This window comes from Phyllobates terribilis, unplaced genomic scaffold, assembly GCF_046119375.1.
Source record: "Phyllobates terribilis strain yellow unplaced genomic scaffold, ASM4611937v1 Scaffold_2__4_contigs__length_985480577, whole genome shotgun sequence".
Lineage (NCBI taxonomy): Eukaryota > Metazoa > Chordata > Amphibia > Anura > Dendrobatidae > Phyllobates > Phyllobates terribilis.
The window spans coordinates 18,870,860-18,890,152 of record NW_027362762.1 but is presented as its reverse complement, the minus strand read 5'-3'; the positions used below and the strand labels follow the sequence as shown (position 1 = coordinate 18,890,152).

The 19,293-nt window shown below is 44.7% G+C and overlaps 1 protein-coding gene across 1 annotated transcript in view; it reads left to right on the top strand.

Annotated features, from left to right (window-relative positions):
• Positions 1 to 18,849, top strand: part of LOC141189634 (uncharacterized) — a 31,653-nt gene extending 12,804 nt beyond the window's left edge. The window contains exon 8 of the mRNA XM_073661158.1: positions 14,604 to 18,849. Coding sequence (XP_073517259.1) covers positions 14,604 to 15,549 — 946 coding nt within the window. The 3' untranslated portion in view covers positions 15,550 to 18,849. The remainder of the gene's footprint in view (positions 1 to 14,603) is intronic.
• The last annotated feature ends 444 nt before the right edge of the window (positions 18,850 to 19,293 follow it).

Sequence of the window (19,293 nt, the reverse complement as noted above, 5' to 3'; positions counted from 1 at the left end):
TTGACATTCACTCTGTCGCAAAACTCCCTTTATCCTGTGGGCCAGTAACGGAGATACCACATTTATATTTATTTGTGTCCTGCTACTTTTATAAAATTAAACTTTTTAAAAAATAAGTATTTGGTTTGTGTCACTATTACTTTTGTATTTCTATTGACTGAGGGTTTGCTTTTTATGAACTGTAAATTAATTGGTATGATTTTGGGCCGTATCCAACTTTTTTAGGACTTTTTTATCCATTTGTGGGGGGAAGAATAGACCCTCAAACTGCAATTCTGGTATGTTTTTTTTTATCTTTCCAGTGTTCGCTGTGAGGAATAAATGACGTGTTGTTATATTAGTTCAGATATTTGCAGATTCAGTGATAACAAATGTTTAATTTCTTTCATTTTATTTAGAAAAACTACAGCAATCCAATTCGTCTGCTTCACTGTAGATTTTACATAAATATGTTTTGTAACGTTAGTGCTCTACTAAGATCCAGATCCCAGAGAATGGAAAATGTAGGATGTAAAAAAGTCATCAATACTCACCTCTACCACCATCAATACTCACCTCTACCACCATCAATACTCACCTCTACCACCATCAATACTCACCTCTACCACCATCAATACTCACCTCTACCACCATCAATACTCACATCTACCACCATCAATAATCACCTCTACCACTATCAATACTCACCTCTACCACCATCAATAGTGACCTCTACCACCATCAATACTCACATCTACCAACATCAATACTCACCTCTACCACCATCAATACTCACATCTACCACCATCAATAATCACCTCTACCACTATCAATACTCACCTCTACCACCATCAATACTCACATCTACCAACATCAATACTCACCTCTACCACCATCAATACTCACCTCTACCACCATCAATAGTGACCTCCACCACCATCAATAGTGACCTCTACCACCATCAATACTCACATCTACCAACATCAATACTCACCTCTACCACCATCAATACTCACCTCTACCACCATCAATACTCACCTCTACCACCATCAATACTCACCTCTACCACTATCAATACTCACCTCTACCACCATCAATACTCACATCTACCACCATCAATACTCACCTCTACCACCATCAATACTCACCTCTACCACCATCAATAGTGACCTCTACCACCATCAATACTCACATCTACCAACATCAATACTCACCTCTACCACCATCAATACTCACCTCTACCACCATCAATACTCACCTCTACCACCATCAATACTCACATCTACCACCATCAATACTCACCTCTACCACTATCAATACTCACCTCTACCACCATCGATACTCACATCTACCACCATCAATACTCACCTCTACCACCATCAATACTCACCCCTACCACCATCAATACTCACCTCTATCATCATCAATACTCACCTCTACCACCATCAATACTCACCTCTACCACCATCAATACTCACCTCTACCACCATCAATACTCACATCTACCACCATCAATACTCACCTCTACCACCATCAATACTCACCTCTACCACCATCAATACTCACCTCTACCACCATCAATACTCACATCTACCACCATCAATACTCACCTCTACCACCATCAATAGTGACCTCTACCACCATCAATACTCACCTCTACCACCATCAATACTCACATCTACCACCATCAATACTCACCTCTACCACTATCAATACTCACCTCTACCACCAGAAATAGTGACCTCTACCACCATCAATACTCACCTCTACCACCATCAATACTCACATCTACCACCATCAATACTCACATCTACCACCATCAATACTCACCTCTACCACCATCAATACTCACATCTACCACCATCAATACTCACCTCTACCACCATCAATACTCACATCTACCACCATCAATACTCACCTCTACCACCATCAATACTCACATCTACCACCATCAATACTCACCTCTACCACCATCAATACTCACCTCTACCACCATCAATAGTGACCTCCACCACCATCAATAGTGACCTCTACCACCATCAATACTCACATCTACCAACATCAATACTCACCTCTACCACCATCAATACTCACCTCTACCACCATCAATACTCACCTCTACCACCATCAATACTCACCTCTACCACTATCAATACTCACCTCTACCACCATCGATACTCACATCTACCACCATCAATACTCACCTCTACCACCATCAATACTCACCCCTACCACCATCAATACTCACCTCTATCATCATCAATACTCACCTCTACCACCATCAATACTCACCTCTACCACCATCAATACTCACCTCTACCACCATCAATACTCACATCTACCACCATCAATACTCACCTCTACCACCATCAATACTCACCTCTACCACCATCAATACTCACCTCTACCACCATCAATACTCACATCTACCACCATCAATACTCACCTCTACCACCATCAATAGTGACCTCTACCACCATCAATACTCACCTCTACCACCATCAATACTCACATCTACCACCATCAATACTCACCTCTACCACTATCAATACTCACCTCTACCACCAGAAATAGTGACCTCTACCACCATCAATACTCACCTCTACCACCATCAATACTCACATCTACCACCATCAATACTCACATCTACCACCATCAATACTCACCTCTACCACCATCAATACTCACATCTACCACCATCAATACTCACCTCTACCACCATCAATACTCACATCTACCACCATCAATACTCACCTCTACCACCATCAATACTCACATCTACCACCATCAATACTCACCTCTACCACCATCAATACTCACCTCTACCACCATCAATAGTGACCTCCACCACCATCAATAGTGACCTCTACCACCATCAATACTCACATCTACCAACATCAATACTCACCTCTACCACCATCAATACTCACCTCTACCACCATCAATACTCACCTCTACCACCATCAATACTCACCTCTACCACTATCAATACTCACCTCTACCACCATCAATACTCACATCTACCACCATCAATACTCACCTCTACCACCATCAATACTCACCTCTACCACCATCAATAGTGACCTCTACCACCATCAATACTCACATCTACCAACATCAATACTCACCTCTACCACCATCAATACTCACCTCTACCACCATCAATACTCACCTCTACCACCATCAATACTCACATCTACCACCATCAATACTCACCTCTACCACTATCAATACTCACCTCTACCACCATCGATACTCACATCTACCACCATCAATACTCACCTCTACCACCATCAATACTCACCTCTACCACCATCAATACTCACCTCTACCACCATCAATACTCACCTCTATCATCATCAATACTCACCTCTACCACCATCAATACTCACCTCTACCACCATCAATACTCACCTCTACCACCATCAATACTCATATCTACCACCATCAATACTCACCTCTACCACCATCAATAGTGACCTCTACCACCATCAATACTCACCTCTACCACCATCAATACTCACCTCTACCACCATCAATACTCACATCTACCACCATCAATACTCACCTCTACCACCATCAATAGTGACCTCTACCACCATCAATACTCACCTCTACCACCATCAATACTCACCTCTACCACCATCAATACTCACCTCTACCACTATCAATACTCACCTCTACCACCAGAAATAGTGACCTCTACCACCATCAATACTCACCTCTACCACCATCAATACTCACATCTACCACCATCAATACTCACATCTACCACCATCAATACTCACCTCTACCACCATCAATACTCACATCTACCACCATCAATACTCACCTCTACCACCATCAATACTCACATCTACCACCATCAATACTCACCTCTACCACCATCAATACTCACCTCTACCACTATCAATACTCACCTCTACCACTATCAATACTCAACTCTACCACCAGCAATAGTGACCTCTACCACCATAAATACTCACCTCTACCACCATCAATACTCACATCTACCACCATCAATACCCACCTCTACCACCATCAATACTCACCTCTGCCACCATAAATACTCATCTCTGCCAACATCAATACTCACATCTACCACCATCAATACTCACATCTACCACCATCAATACTCACCTCTACCACCATAAATACTCACCTCTGCCAACATCAATACTCACCTCTGCCACCATCAATACTCACCTCTACCACCATCAATAGTGACCTCTACCACCATCAATAGTGACCTCTACCATCATCAATACTCACATCTACCACCATCAATACTCACCTCTACCACTATCAATACTCACCTCTACCACCAGCAATAGTGACCTCTACCACCATCAATACTCACCTCTACCACCATCAATACTCACCTCTACCACCATCAATACTCACCTCTACCACCATCCCGTCAACCCGCTGTCCGGTCCTTGGCACCTCTTCTTTTCTGCTTCCTCCAGCGTGCACATTCTTTTTGGTAATCTTCAATCCAGGCCATGGCTTCAGGCCTCACCAGGCGTCACTGCACATGTGAGCCAGGTTGTCATTCAGGTAACACTTGTCACAACTTTGTGACTTCATGACGTGCATCAATCGAATGAAGGTAGGACCGTGAGGTGAGGATTCATTTTTTTCACCACTTGCTTGGCCCTCTATGGCTCAGTAAAGCCACTCTCCTAGATTTATTCCCCATAGAACATATGATGCCTGCATGTTATTAGTGACCAGGGACATACAGTATCATTTATCCACGTTGAACCTCATCTCCCACATGGATGCCAAACACTTGTAATTTGTCCAAGCCAGCCTTGTAATTTTTGAATATCCCCCATAGACTCCACTCTATACATAGTGTGATGTAATCCGCAAAAACAGGAAACAACACTATTAATCCTGTTTATATCATTAATAAATAAGTTGAATAATAGTGAACCCAACACTGAACTTTGGGGTCAGCAATTATGATCGGAGATCAGTCAGAGTAGCCGTCATTGACCACATCTCTCTGTGGGTGATCTTTATGACAGTTTTCAATCCAATTATAAACCTTACTACCTAAGACTATAGTTTATAATTTGCCAGGTAGGCCTCCATGTGGCATCTATATGAACATCGATTAGTCTACTTGGCCTCACGTGGACACCTCACCATTTGTGTTTCTGCCCATAGCATCGGATGGCAACAATACAAACTTCTCCCTTTCGAACAAATCAGAAGACAGTGGTCTCCATCTTCATGTATATCTTTAGAGCAAAGTATTCCTCTCGGCACGGGCTGGTTCCTTTCCCTTATGGAGTTTCTCCTATAATTTTGAGTATGAAAAATTCAATATGATGAGTCTTAATAAGAATGTAGTTTTATTGCTTTTGCAATCCAAATATGTGACGTTTTGGTCAATCGGACCTTTATCAGACGAACAGATGACACTATTCTTATTGCAACATTTCATTTCACTAACAGTGTAATCTGTTTGATAAAGGTCCGATTGACCAAAACGTCACAGATTTGGATTGCAAAAGCAATAAATATAGATTCTAATTAGACGCATCATTTTGAAGATTCTGTATAGCGAGACATATTAGAGTCTGGGGAAAGAACCATGACGTGTTCTAATGAGATACTGAATGCTGCCTGTCAGGGTCTCCGGACAGCTGGGTGCCGCCATGTGCCGTGTAACCGTTGAGACCTGTGTATATATAGTACGGGGATAATGGTATATTCTACGAGCCGTCAGTACGATGGCTTCTGCCACAAATACCCCATCTTCCCTGTCCCTGAGCTCAGGAGGAGCAGCCGGCTGCTGCCACCATGTGTAATACTGCGAGTCCTGGTAACTAGGAGACTCCCACCAACAAGATGGCCGCGCTCACTGCAGGGACAGGACGTCTGCGGCCGAAACCTGCCCCTTCCTGCTAAACTTCCTGCCTCACTAAACCAGAAAACACCACAGAAAACCTCCCCGAGACCGGAGAAAACGCAGTGACCGCAGCTCCGGTATATGTGCGTCTCCTGTCCGCTCACAGTCCGGAGAGGACGGGAAGAAGCGGCCGATCCCCCGGAGTCTGCGGCACTGAAGCTCCGGTGTAATGTGCGGTATATAACTATTATAGGACTACGGGCGGCAGGTAATTATGGGTTTATTATTATTATTTAGTTATTCTTGTACTATACAGAAGGTTGAACTAATATACAGTACAGACCAAAAGTTTGGACACACCTTCTCATTTAAAGATTTTCCTGTATTTTCATGACTATGAAAATTGTACATTCACACTGAAGGCATCAAAACTATGAATTAACACATGTGGAATTATATACTTAACAAAAAAGTGTGAAACAACTGAAAATATGTCTTATATTCTAGGGTCTTCACAGTAGCCACCTTTTGCTTTGATGACTGCTTTGCACGCTCTTGGCATTCTCTTGATGAGCTTCTAGAGGTACAATGTACAATTTTCATAGTCATGAAAATACAGAAAAATCTTTAAATGAGGTGTGTCCAAACTTTTGGTCTGTACTGTATAACATGAGATAAGAACCATGAAGGAAATAAGTGACGGCCGGTAGAGAGGACCCGGTCTGCGAGGGCTGACGATCCACTGGGGAAGGTGTGGAGAGGAGCTATTCATATGACTGTGTAGTATCAGCAGGATGATTGTAGGCTTCACTGAAAAGGAGAGAGTTCTCTCATTATTTTGCCAGGTCAGGGAGACTCTGGAGACTCTGATTGTTTGAGGTGGTGAAATCCAGAGTACATGGAAAAGCACAGGAGAAGCCTTAGAAGTGATTGCTTGAGGGGGAAAAAAAGAGGAGAGTAAAGTACAGATTGTCTTTGCAGAGGTATCGATAGAGATAAGCCAATAAATTTAAGTGGAGTTTAATTCTACTAGGATTTTTCAAAAAATCATCAAAACCGAATTTTGATGTATGCGCCAACGGGGTCATAGACTAGAATGGTGTCAACAGAGTGAACATGCGCTCTGCCATGTATCATTTTCAGACGTGTACGCCTTCTGGTTACTGACACTCAGACGTAGTGGACTACATCTGAATGTCCACCTCCAGTAGGTGTATACATCCGAAAATAATGTGACGCGCCCCCTGGGCCGTGGGGTACTCGATAGCCGGGCCGGTTGGTGCAGGGGCTGTCACAGTGGCAGTCACCCGGTCATCTTCCGGTGCTGGCTCTCACCCTCCTGCCCTGCGCCTCACAATCAGTGTTCATTTTCGGTACCCTCAGATCTTGTCGGGCGACCTGCAGTCCCCTGGACCCTTTGTGGCCACCTTTTCGGCGATGTAATTGTGGTGGTTGGCAGCTGTACCTTGCAAATACAGCAGCCCCAGTTTCTAGCTGAGCCTTGTAGTTCTCCAGAGTTTAGGGGCCGGTCCCCTCTGCGGCCTGATCCCTCCACGTCCTGGTAGATTCTGGCGCACGGGTGGCACCCGCACTTCCCGTGCCCCTAGGATCCCCTCAATCCTGGAGCCTTCCCTCTGCTCCCTTCCTCTTCAGCCTTTCCTCCTGGGCCTCTCAACTCAGGCCCGCTCCTCCTGAGCAGAGCTCGTCCAGAGCTCCTGCTCCAAACACTCTCTCCTCACTGTTCTGACCACTCCCAAGATGGCTCCCCTTTTTATACTCCTACTCAAGTGCTCCTCTGTACTTCTTCCTCGACCCACACCCACAACATGGTTCCCCCCTCCAGGTAGGGACCAGGGACTGTGCTCTCCCTTAGGAGCAATCTCACCCTTGCCTCTGAAGTGGAGTGTAATGGATGCAAGTGTGTGGGTCCCGGGCAGTACTCTATCCTTACCTGAGAGTGGGATACCACACCTCTGGGTGAGATGCAGTACCTCTGTGGTGACTGAACCCGCAGGGGCGCCACATACCCCCCTGGTAAAACACAGCACGTCCGCGGGCTGGAACAGAGTAAAACAAATTTTAGACATACAAATTTTTTTAGATGCATCACATATAAGAATATCACACAACTTTTCTTCCCTTTATGGGAGGCACATTTTCTTGAACGTTACAAGTTACTATATCAGCTTATAAAACATTATGAAACTTTCTTCCAATAAAATTCTCTTCACATCAATAAAACACTTTTCCATATCAAACATTTTCAATAAACTACAGTGAAATCTATAGCCGGGTGTCCATATTACTGAAGAAAGTGCAATTTTGAGGGACCCATCCGAAAACCATCAACGTAGGCCCTGGGTGTGGCTGCAGGGCATAGGTGATCCAGCTGTTGGACCACGTCTTCGGCCACGCCAAACAGGTTTTTGTTCTGCGGTCTGCATAAAACCAATAAGAAGCACTTTAAGAAGTGCAAACTATTTACAGTTTAAAGTTTTTGGCTGCTCACAGTCCTCAACCTGTCAGTTCTTATACCCTCACCGGGTAACTAGGTAACACACAAAACTTTTTCAGTTCACTCATACAAGGATGTACCCTTCCGGGTAACTATATACAGTTTAGTTTTCAACCAGGGAGCTTAATAGTGGTTCTCCCTCCTGGGAAACACCTGTCTGCTGTAGGCTGGGCCAGCCGGGTCATCAGCCTCGGACGGCAGGGGCATGTCCTCTTCCTCCTCCACTACCCTGTGCACATGGAGGGCATACCACCCACGTTCTCCCTTATGCTGGGTATAGGTGACACGGTCACCAGGGTACAGGTCTCTGTCAGGATGTCCTTGCTGGAGGTGGGACTCCACTTCCCTCCGGTTAACAAATAGATGTTTCGCAGCCTGTGGTTCTCTGATGAAGCCCCACCCGGCGTCCAGGTCGAACTTCACGACAGTCCCTTCTGTACGGGGACTGGGTGTGGCTGTCTTTGCCTTGCGGGCCCGGGTCTTCTCCTCCATGTTACGGGCTTCCATTTTCTCCTAGCGTACGGGTGCGCCGCTCCTTCTCCAGTTGAAGGAGTTCCCGCCGGCAATGCTCCTCTCGGCGTGCGGCCTCCTTTTGGGTCTCCCGAGGAAAACCCATCAGGTCACCCGCCGGGTTATCCCAATGGAATTGGTCTCTCTCTTCCCTCTGGGCAACCAAGGGTGTGGGAGCGGGCAACAGAGGGCGGCTCTAGTCCTCGACCTCCTCGGACCAATCCCAAGCTGCGCGTCCGTACACACATTCAGGTGTGGGGGCAGGTGGCTCCTGTAGGGGGCCTAGGAGCAGGTCGGCGTCGTGAGCGCCTGGGGACGGAGGTTCCTGTAGGGGGCCTAGGAGCAGGTCGGCGTCGTGAGCGCCCGGGGACGGAGGTTCCTGCAGGGTGACCAGTAACGGATCGGCGCCAGCGGCGTCCGGGACAGGGATATCGCTCCTACCTGCTCCCGCGATCGCTTTAGCTCTGCCCGACACCTCCTGGTCCAGGAGCAGCTCCACCGGGGCTGGGGCGCTGCCGGTGACATGCAGCGCAGACTGCTGCCGGGTTAGCATCTTCTCCAGGAGCTCAGCTCTCCAGACGGCGACAGCAGCTCGCTGGGCCTCCTCCATTCTCCTGCCCAGTTCTTGCACCTCGTCTCGGAGGAACCCCGTATCCTCCAGGGACAGCTTCATTAATATCCCCTCCTGGGTGAGGGGTGACGTACTTGGCTGCAGACCATGGCCCGGAGTCTGAGTCTGATCTCCGTCCATCTTGCCTGCCGTGTGCGGTCTGTCTAGCCTGCTGGAGACTCCGCCCTGTCTCCAAGGTCCCTCTTCTCCTCTCCCCTTTCTGGGGCGGCCCATGGCTGCTTGCTGTCGGCCACACCTGGGGACGGCCTCCCCAGACTGATGGACAGGTCTAGGTATATGGCCACAGGCGCATGGGGCAGGTTGCGCTTTTGGCGCCATTCTGGGACCTGGCCCACGATGGGAGGCTTCTTGTCGTCCTTGATCACGCACATAATGGTGCCCATTCTTCTGGGGCGGGTTCCACATTCAGTATACAACACAGTCTTTAGGCGCACAATACCCAGTTACAACGGGTGGTTTCATATCCTGTTCGTGACGCCAAGTTGACGGTCCCCCTGGTCCGTGGGGTACTCGGTGACGGGCCGGTCGGTGCAGGGGCTGTCACAGTGGCAGTGACCCGGTCCGTGACCCAGGGCAGTCAATAAAAGGGGATTATTATAGTCTTTATAGTTTAATGTTTGTGATGCCACCTGTGGTATGAGGCTATATGGAGCCGCCGCTGAGGTGTAGATCCTCTGGAGCTGATGGTGACGCAGCAGAGTTGGTTCCGCTCTCCACAGGTAGCGCTAAGCTCCAGGGCGGTGCAGTGATGATTAATGAGGTAGATGTTGCTGTGCAGTGTAGTGCAGGTGATAGCGCAGATAATAATTCTAGGACACAGTGGGGTGCAGTCTTCAGATTTACTCACAGTTGTTGAACTCCAGGCTACCAGGACCAGGGTACCCTCCCACATCGTCCTGCATTCACCAAGGAAGAGGTTCAGCAATCTCTCAAGTAACTCAGGAGTACTTAAACGGGACCCCGTTATATGTGCCTTCTTCGGTCGTCTTCCTGCACTGGCTCTCACCCTCCTGCCCTGCGCATCACAATCAGTGTCCCAAACCGGTAGCCTCGGATCTTGTCGGGCGACCTGCAGTCCCCTGGACCCTCTGTGGCCACCTTTTCGGCGATGTAATTGTGGTGGTTGGCAGCTGCACCTTGCAAGTACAGCAGCCTCCGGTTTCTAGCTGAGCCTTGTAGTTCTCCATTAGTTTAGGGGCCAGTCCTCTCTGCGGCCTGATCCCTCCACATCCTGGTAGATTCTGGCGCACGGGTGGCATCCGCACTCCCCGTGCCCCTAGGATCCCCTCACTCCTGGAGCCTTCCTCTGCTCCCTTTCTCTTCAGCCTTTCCTCCTGGACCTCTCAACTCAGGCCCGCTCCTCCTGAGCAGAGCTCCTCCAGAGCTCCTGCTCCACACACTCTCTCCTCACTGTTCTGACCACTCCCAAGATGGCTCCCCTTTTTATACTCCTACTCAAGTGCTCCCCTGTACTTCTTCCTCCACCTACACCCACTATATGGTTCCACCCTCCAGCTAGGGACCAGGGATTGTGCTCTCCCTTAGGAGCAATCTCACCCTTCCCTCCGAAGTGGAGTGTAATGGATGCAGGTGTTAGGGTCCTGGGCAGCACTCTATCCTTACCTGAGAGTGGGGTACCACACCTCTGGGTGAGATGCAGTACGTCTGTGGCGACTGAACTCGCAGGGGCGCCACAGATGCATGTCAAAGAGCATGTTCGCTCTGTCGGCAACATAATAGTTTTTGACCTCGTCGGCACATATGTCTGAATCCTGTTTCTTGGGGGGCTTGGAGGTAAGCCCCGACGGGGCCACTGAATGGGAGTCTAAACCCAATATTTAAACTGAATGCTCTGAACGATGTACAATTAGAGGAGAACGATATTCCCAAAATCACAATCTGATTTTATAATAATGTACACACATATTTATTAATTTGTGCCAATATAACTCATTTTTAAATCTGCCTATTTTGCACATATCACCCGAAAGGCTACTCTTCCAGGCTCTATTTACCCTCTAGTTGTCATTGGGTCAGGCCTGCTGTAGTTTATTCTACCTTTAGATTACTGTATGCTTTCCTAAATTCCTTCGGTGCACTTTTTGCTTCTGTACACAATCCTGTTATCCCGATTTTATCTACTGCCATCTACGTCAGTTTCTGCCTGTTCTGTTAGATGGTGTCAAGCAGAGCTCAACTCTCCAACACGTGTCCACAACACATCTTGTAGGACTGTGTTAGGAAAGAGTGACAAGTTTAGAAGAAGAAATACTTCCTCCCGAATTTCGTTCTCAATCCTCCTTTTCATTCCTCCAGTTCCCTTTAGGGCACAAGCCAACTAAAGTTTTCTTTGAAAAACAATGACCCTACTCATCGATGACCCTCCGAGGATGGAGCAGGACAGAAGCCACATGGCTGCTCGGGTATTAGATCTCACCCTGGAGATGATCTACTGGATCACTGGAGAGGTGAGAGCTTCACATCACATCACTGTGATCTCTAGGAATAAAGCAGGGAAATGACGGGAAAGGTGAAGGATCCTTAGAATAGATGTAGTGATCGGCGTCTCCCCATACACAGGATCACACAGTAGTGAAGACGTCGTCTGGGGAGTGTGTGACCCCCCTTGTGTCAGGAGGGCGGAGCAGGACCCCGAGTGACATCACCGAGCCTCCACCTCATTCACTGATAAATGAGAAGAAGATCCTAGAACTGACCCACAGGATCACTGAGCTGCTGAGCGGAGAGGTGAGCGCTGCCGGGAATGCTGGGACATTATATAATAACGCCAGGGGAGGGGTCTGCTAATGACGGGTCATTGTGTGTGTCAGGTTCCTATAAGGTGTCAGGACGTCACCGTCTATTTCTCCATGGAGGAGTGGGAGTATTTAGAAGGACACAAGGATCTGTACAAGGACGTCATGATGGAGGATCACCAGCCCCTCACATCTCCGGGTAAGAGGAGACCATCCTGATTATAGAGGAGAGGCCAGGACTGAGGTCACCTAGACTCCCCCATCATCTGATCATCACATGTAGACGATGTATTCAGTCCTGTGTATATTTCCTATAGATGGGTCCAGTCCGAGAAATCCACAAGAGAGAAGTTCCAGTCCTCTATATTCCCAGGATCGTCCAAAGGAGAAGCAGAATGTCCTCCTGGATCATCAGGTAGATGGAGCTGAGATTTCTGGAAATCCACCGGAGAGAAGTCCCAGTCCTCTATATTCCCAGGATCGTCCAGAGGAGAAGCAGAATGTCCTCCTGGATCATCAGGTAGATGGATTTGGGAATTGTTTAAATCCTCTATAGACCGATGTAATGAATCTTTGACATAACCTTCTGAAGCAGTAGTGGAACATAGGCGCCATGTCGGCTGGGGTTGGTGGTGGCTACAAATGGTTTCTGGTTTTATAAAAGATAGTGATACCATCAGATTGGATATCCACTTTGATGGATATTCAGCGTGGGTAAATGTATAATTCTGTGATTTAGATGGAGACAACAGCACAATGCCACGGGTGAATGTCAATTCTGTCTGATATTCACTTTAGGAGATCCTTCTTTTAGGTCAAGTTGGCTCATGACTTCTAGTGTTTTTTACCGTCAGCTAATATGACATAAACTAATGTTAGTCTTTTTTCTTGATAATTCAAGTACAGAGGAGTTATGGTTCTCACCAAATGATGAAAACTTCTTTATTTCCTTGAATCCAGAGTACAAACTGGACTAAAAGAAGGAAAACACGCAGCACTCAGCCAAGACGAGAAAGTGACTCTAGATGCGAAGGCCATAGCCGGAGTGCTGCGTGTCCTCCTTGTTTTATTCTAATTTGTACTCTGGATTCCATAAAGTCGATAAGTTTTCATCAGCTGACTCCTCCAAGTATTGCAGACCACCTTTCTCTATATTGGAATTTTGTTTCTCTAATGTCTTATGTTGGATCCTTGCAGGAAAGTCATGGTGGAACGATGAATGGACACGAAAAACCCTTATCCATGTTGGTGAATGGTAAGAGCCTTTCATAAATTTCGTGTTTTGTTCCTCTTGTATAATTTACAGACTGAGTTAATCTAAACATCCTCCATAATATCCAATGGAGGAGATGTACATGACAGGAAACTTTCTGATCTTACTGAATTCCTCGTCCAGTGAGTTGGGTCAGTTGATATCAACATGTTCTTTTACTACAAGGCTCCGAGAAATATTATCTGTGATTTTTCAGGCCAGGGATGTAGACTGTATGGAGAAAAATATTGGGCACAAGTCTTAATTATTAATTTAGGGTTTTTCATTCAGTCCCATAGCACCCCAGGGTATAACATCCGGCCCCATCGATATAGCATATGACAAAGAGCTAGTAAAGAGCTCACTGATACCTGTAATAGGAGCCATTGGTGTAACTAGTCCATTCATGACATTCCTTTCCTCCTAAACAGTGAAAGTGCAGACAGCACCTTGGAATAGCAGAGACGTGTAAGCTGTTAGGTACTTGCAGCAGAGTTGATGGTGTTGACCGCACCAGGAGTAGCTGACAGATACCTTGATTCAGCAGAGTAGAGGGTGCGGAGAGCACTAGGTATAGTAGAGCTGAGTTAGCAGTATAAACTGGATGATGGATAGCACTCAGCAGGTAGGTAAATAATCAAGTACCTGGCTGTAGCAGAGCTAAATGTGAAATGTAATATGTGATATGTCGCTGCCATACTTGCCTCTTGTACTTATATGCCAACTAGAACCTATTGAGGGCATCCAGCAGCTCAGACTTTTTGCCCATTCATATAGCAATATGAAGACTAAAACAGTTATTCATTTGAATATATTGACAGCTATCAGAAGGCATACCGTGACTGACTGCATTCTAGCAAATCTCGTTAAGAATTTTAAAATATTAATTATGACTAAATGTTTTTTATTGTTTTATTGTTTTCAGGTGAAGACTGGATGAGAAGGTCCCATACGAATCTCCTTTCATCTCCTTATCATGAAGTAGCAGATAATCAATCACAGATTGGAAAAAGCAGCACTGGACAAACACTTGATAAAATATTATCGTCTTCTGAATGTGGAAAAAAGAAATCTAATCGTCACAAAGATGAAAGACAATATTCTTGTTCAGAATGCGGGAAATGTTTTACCCAGAAATCAAGTCTTGTTGCACATCAGAGAATTCACACAGGGGAGAAGCCGTATTCATGTTCAGAGTGTGGGAAATGTTTTACCCAGAAATCAGATCTTGTTGGACATCAGAGAATTCATACAGGAGAGAAGCCGTTTTCATGTTCTAAATGTGGGAAATGTTTTACTCACAGATCAAATATTATAGAACATTTGAGAACTCACACAGGGGAGAAGCCGTTCTCCTGCTCGGTATGTAACAAAAGTTTCATCAGTAAATCAGATCTTGTTAAACATCAGAGACAGCACACAGGGGAGAGGCCATATTCATGTCCTGAGTGTGGAAAAGGATTTGTGCAAAAGTCAAATCTTATAAATCATCTAGGAATTCACACAGGGGAGAAGCCGTTTTCTTGCTCCGAATGTGGGAAATGCTTTTTGACTAAAGGTCACCTTGAGAGACATCAGAAAAGCCACACCGGGGAGAAGCCATTTTCATGTGTGACATGTGGAAAATGCTATATGCGTAAGGATGCTCTTGAGATACATCAGAGAGTTCACACAGGGGAGAAGCCGTACTCCTGTCCTAAATGTCAAAAGTCTTTTAGTCAGAAATCACATTTTAATGAACATCTAAGAAATCACACAGGGGAGAAGCCGTTTTCATGCTCTGAATGTGGGAAATGTTTTAGTCATAAAGCCATTCTTCTTAAACATCTGAGAACGCACACAGGGGAAAGGCCATTTTCATGCTCGGAATGTGGGAAATGTTTTACCCATAAAGCAAGTCTTCTTGAACATCTGAGAACGCACACAGGGGAAAGGCCATTTTCATGCTCGGAATGTGGGAAATGTTTTAACCGTAAATCATACCTTGTTAAACATCAGAAGTTACACAAGGGAGAAGACATATTAATGTTCACATTGTAAGACACTTGGCAGGTGTATGGCTCCGCTGTCTCAAGTTGCCTTACAGAAAACCAATACAGAACACCACTACTGCTCAGATTTTGTGTTTGATCTCTGATATAGTGAACATCAGGGGTTTATATTAGTAAAATAGGAAAATCTTTTCCCGGTACTCGTGTAAGAAACACAGATATCAAAAACTCCTAACAATTAGTGTTGAGCGAGTATGTTCTGTTCCGAGTATGCTCGGGCCGAGCTCCGTGTATTTACAGCTGCTCGGTGATGAGGTTGAATCGCTGCCGTGTGCATGATTTGCAACTGTTTGACAGTTTTATTACATGTAAGGAATGTGTAAGAAATAGACATCACAAGTAATAAAACTGTCGCAAATCATGCACACGAGAGCGATTCAACCATATCACCGAGCAGCTGTAAATACTCGGAGCTCGGCCCGAGCATACTCGGCGAAAGGGTTAATAGAAGATACTCGCTCAACACTACTATCAATATATGTAACATAGATTACTACAAGCAACTTCATAGTCAAGAAATTCTAGTCCGCTCTTCATTGTAGACTTGCTTTACGTCAGACACATTCGTAGTATTTTTTTGTACATCCTCAGATCGGAAGAGACAAGAAACAAAAATCTTGAAACTTTAACGCAGCTGTTTTTATCGTGACCCTGACGCCATCAAATAAAAGTAAGAATCACGTGAGAAGATGTCTCGGTGCCTGTTCTCATAAGGGCCTGACCTGCCAAAAATAGAAAAGGGAACAATATTTCCTAGAATTCTACCCAACGAAATTCATACTCATCTAATGTCAGTGTCTATGACACCACAATAATAAAATCACAAAGGAATAATGGTCTTCATTATATGTATTTTATCGAAGACTTGACCCTACACACATGATACTAAAGGGAACATTGGTAACGAAGATTTCATCAGATCCAGAGAAAAGGAAATGCAGCCGGTAGAGATGGACCCGTGGTGAGATGAATGTGCGCTTAACCCTCCCATTGTGTCGGAGTTTAGGCAGCTCAAGAAAGGCAAAGGATATTCTACCAAATGTTTACCTATCCCAAAAATAGGCCGTACATTTTGTACCTAGAGATGTTTGGTGTAATAATTTAGTTTATCATATAAGGTACCGGAAAGCAGAAAAAAATGTTTGTGGTGAAGAAATGAAGAAAAATTTTTTGCCAATGACGTTTTGTTTTTTTTTGCGACTCTGACCGTGGCGTAAAACTGTAACTTCATTCCGAGGGTCTATGGAAAGTCCAAATTTATATTTTTTGGCATTTTACTACTTTTACAAAATACATTTTTGAAAACAAAAATTTGGGTTGTTAGGATGTTAGAAATTTTATTTTTCTTTTCAAGGAAACTTACAAAAACTTTTTTTTAAGTGAAAAATTAGGAATCATGATAAAGTTGATTCAGAAGTGTTAATATTCTAATATGATATTCTCCCTTTATTCGGTTCCCTAGGGGTGGCCTAGTTTTCCACCTTTTTTCCTTGCACTCAAATATTTCAAGTTTCCCTGCACTTGTTGTAGTGCACGAGCGCCGATTCACAACACTGTGTTATAATAATGAAATGTAACAAGGCTAATAAGAAATCGCAATAATACAGTATAATATTAGCACATCAATACATATACAAAAAAAATGACATCTATATACTAACATAAACACAATTACAATATATGAAAACAACAGTAAAAATACCTTCACCAACCCCCACTTATAAAGACACAAACACAAGCAGTCGCCCCCCCACCCAACAATACCGACTGTCCATTTTCCTGTGGGGAACTCAGGGATATAACAAAAAGAGGGTTGAGGGTATAAGAAAGGGTTAAGTTATAAGCAGAAGATAGTGGAGAGGGGTAGGGTTTGATACTGATGAGGATCTGGGTCTGCTTGTGGCCCAGGAGTTGGTTCTGGAGGATTCTCTACTTTCTTTGTCTGTTCTTGAGCTCTCTCGATGTCCTGAGCTCTGTCTGTCTCCTGAGCTCCTGTCCATCTTTTCGGCTCCTGTCTGTCTCTTGGGCTATCTTTTTATCTATATTTCAGCCATTTACTATAAAGTATCCTGTTTTGATTGGTCACGCCACTACAATTATACCACGTACACACATACCTATCCCAACATATCTAATTATTTGATGGTTGTGTTGTTGGCATAAACGTTGCTACATACAAATACCTAATACCAGCATTACCCGACCAACCTTCCTCCGGGAGCAAATTAAGAATGTCATTGGAATTCACTGAGATGTGGTGGACATGAAAGAACCAAACTAACCTCTTCCAGGTGGGGTGAAATGTTAACATCAAGAATACCCCACAAGTGACCCCATTTTACAAACCACATCCTTCAAGGAATCTAGGGGTATAATGAGATTTTATTTGGAGTTTTACTGGTGTTTGGATTAATGTGATGACATATGTGAGTTGTGCGGAATACATCAGGGTATAATAAGGAGGTGTAAGGACAGAGTAAATCAGTAATATAAGTGTCATGGAGAAAGTTTAAAATCCATAAGCCTTTCCAGGGAGGAGACAATCACTCCCCCCCCCCCTCTCTCTCACACAGAATCTCCAGAAGGAGAAAGAGCTTACGGTCTAAACCTCTTCTGGAAATAGGACCACATGTTTAACATATGGTGTAGTGAGAAAATTATGTGTAGCTAGGAGGTGAGAAAAAAAAACATTAAAACACCCAGTGAAGCTAGGACCCCCTGGTGTGGACAGGTAATAAAGACTGGTATATTAGCTGGGAATAGACATGAAGTCTGAAGTTTGTTTAATTAAGGAGGAACAGTAGGCTCTTCACGGTGACAAGCTGCTATGATGAAAAAAACCTCCCCAGACTTTGTGTCTCCAATGTACAGTTATGAATATTGTGGTTAGTATTGATAAGATATTGATGGGACACCCATTTTCAACTTCAGGACCAATAGGGGAAGAATATACATATTTTTTCATAACTGTGAGACATGCCAATTAGCCCCAAATTAATAGTAACCAGATAGCTGACAACAGCCATGCCATGTTTCCTATCTATGAAAAGGTAAAATCACAATAAAAAATATGACGTAAATATTGAATGCATGTGAGCGTCAGGAGCAAAGATATTGTGAATGTTGGGGATTTCATAAGATCCTGAATGGCTGAGAACATCCCACAAACAGCCCCCACATGAGGTCATCAAGAGGAGGTGTGTGGGTGTAACTTAGATGCTGATAAAAAGACAAGTCAAATTATGATCTGTGTTCAATGCAAAGGAAGATACATATCTGTGTAGGCTTGATCCACGTTAACCAGACTTTTTCCAATCGAATTGCTTCCGTTTGCTAAGCTCTGAGCCAACTCTGCCTGTGTTTTTGGATTAAATATGAAATGTAATAGTTCTGTTGCTTTTGTTATGTAAACTGCACCACAAAGCTATACGCTCCCTGTACGGTGTCCAACCGTCCTACAAACGATTGGTGGTGGCAGTGAGTAGCTAATTTTGTTCTTGTGGAGCTGGCAGTGACCAAACCGTAGTATATATACATACAGTCATATGAAAAAGTTTGGCCACCCCTATTAATCTTAAGCTTAATGTTTTATAAAAATTGGTGTTTTTGCAACAGCTATTTCAGTTTGATATATGTAATAACTGTTGGACACAGTAATGTTTCTGCCTTGAAATGAGGTTTATTGTACTAACAGAAAATGTGCAATCTGCATTCAAACAAAATTTGACAGGTG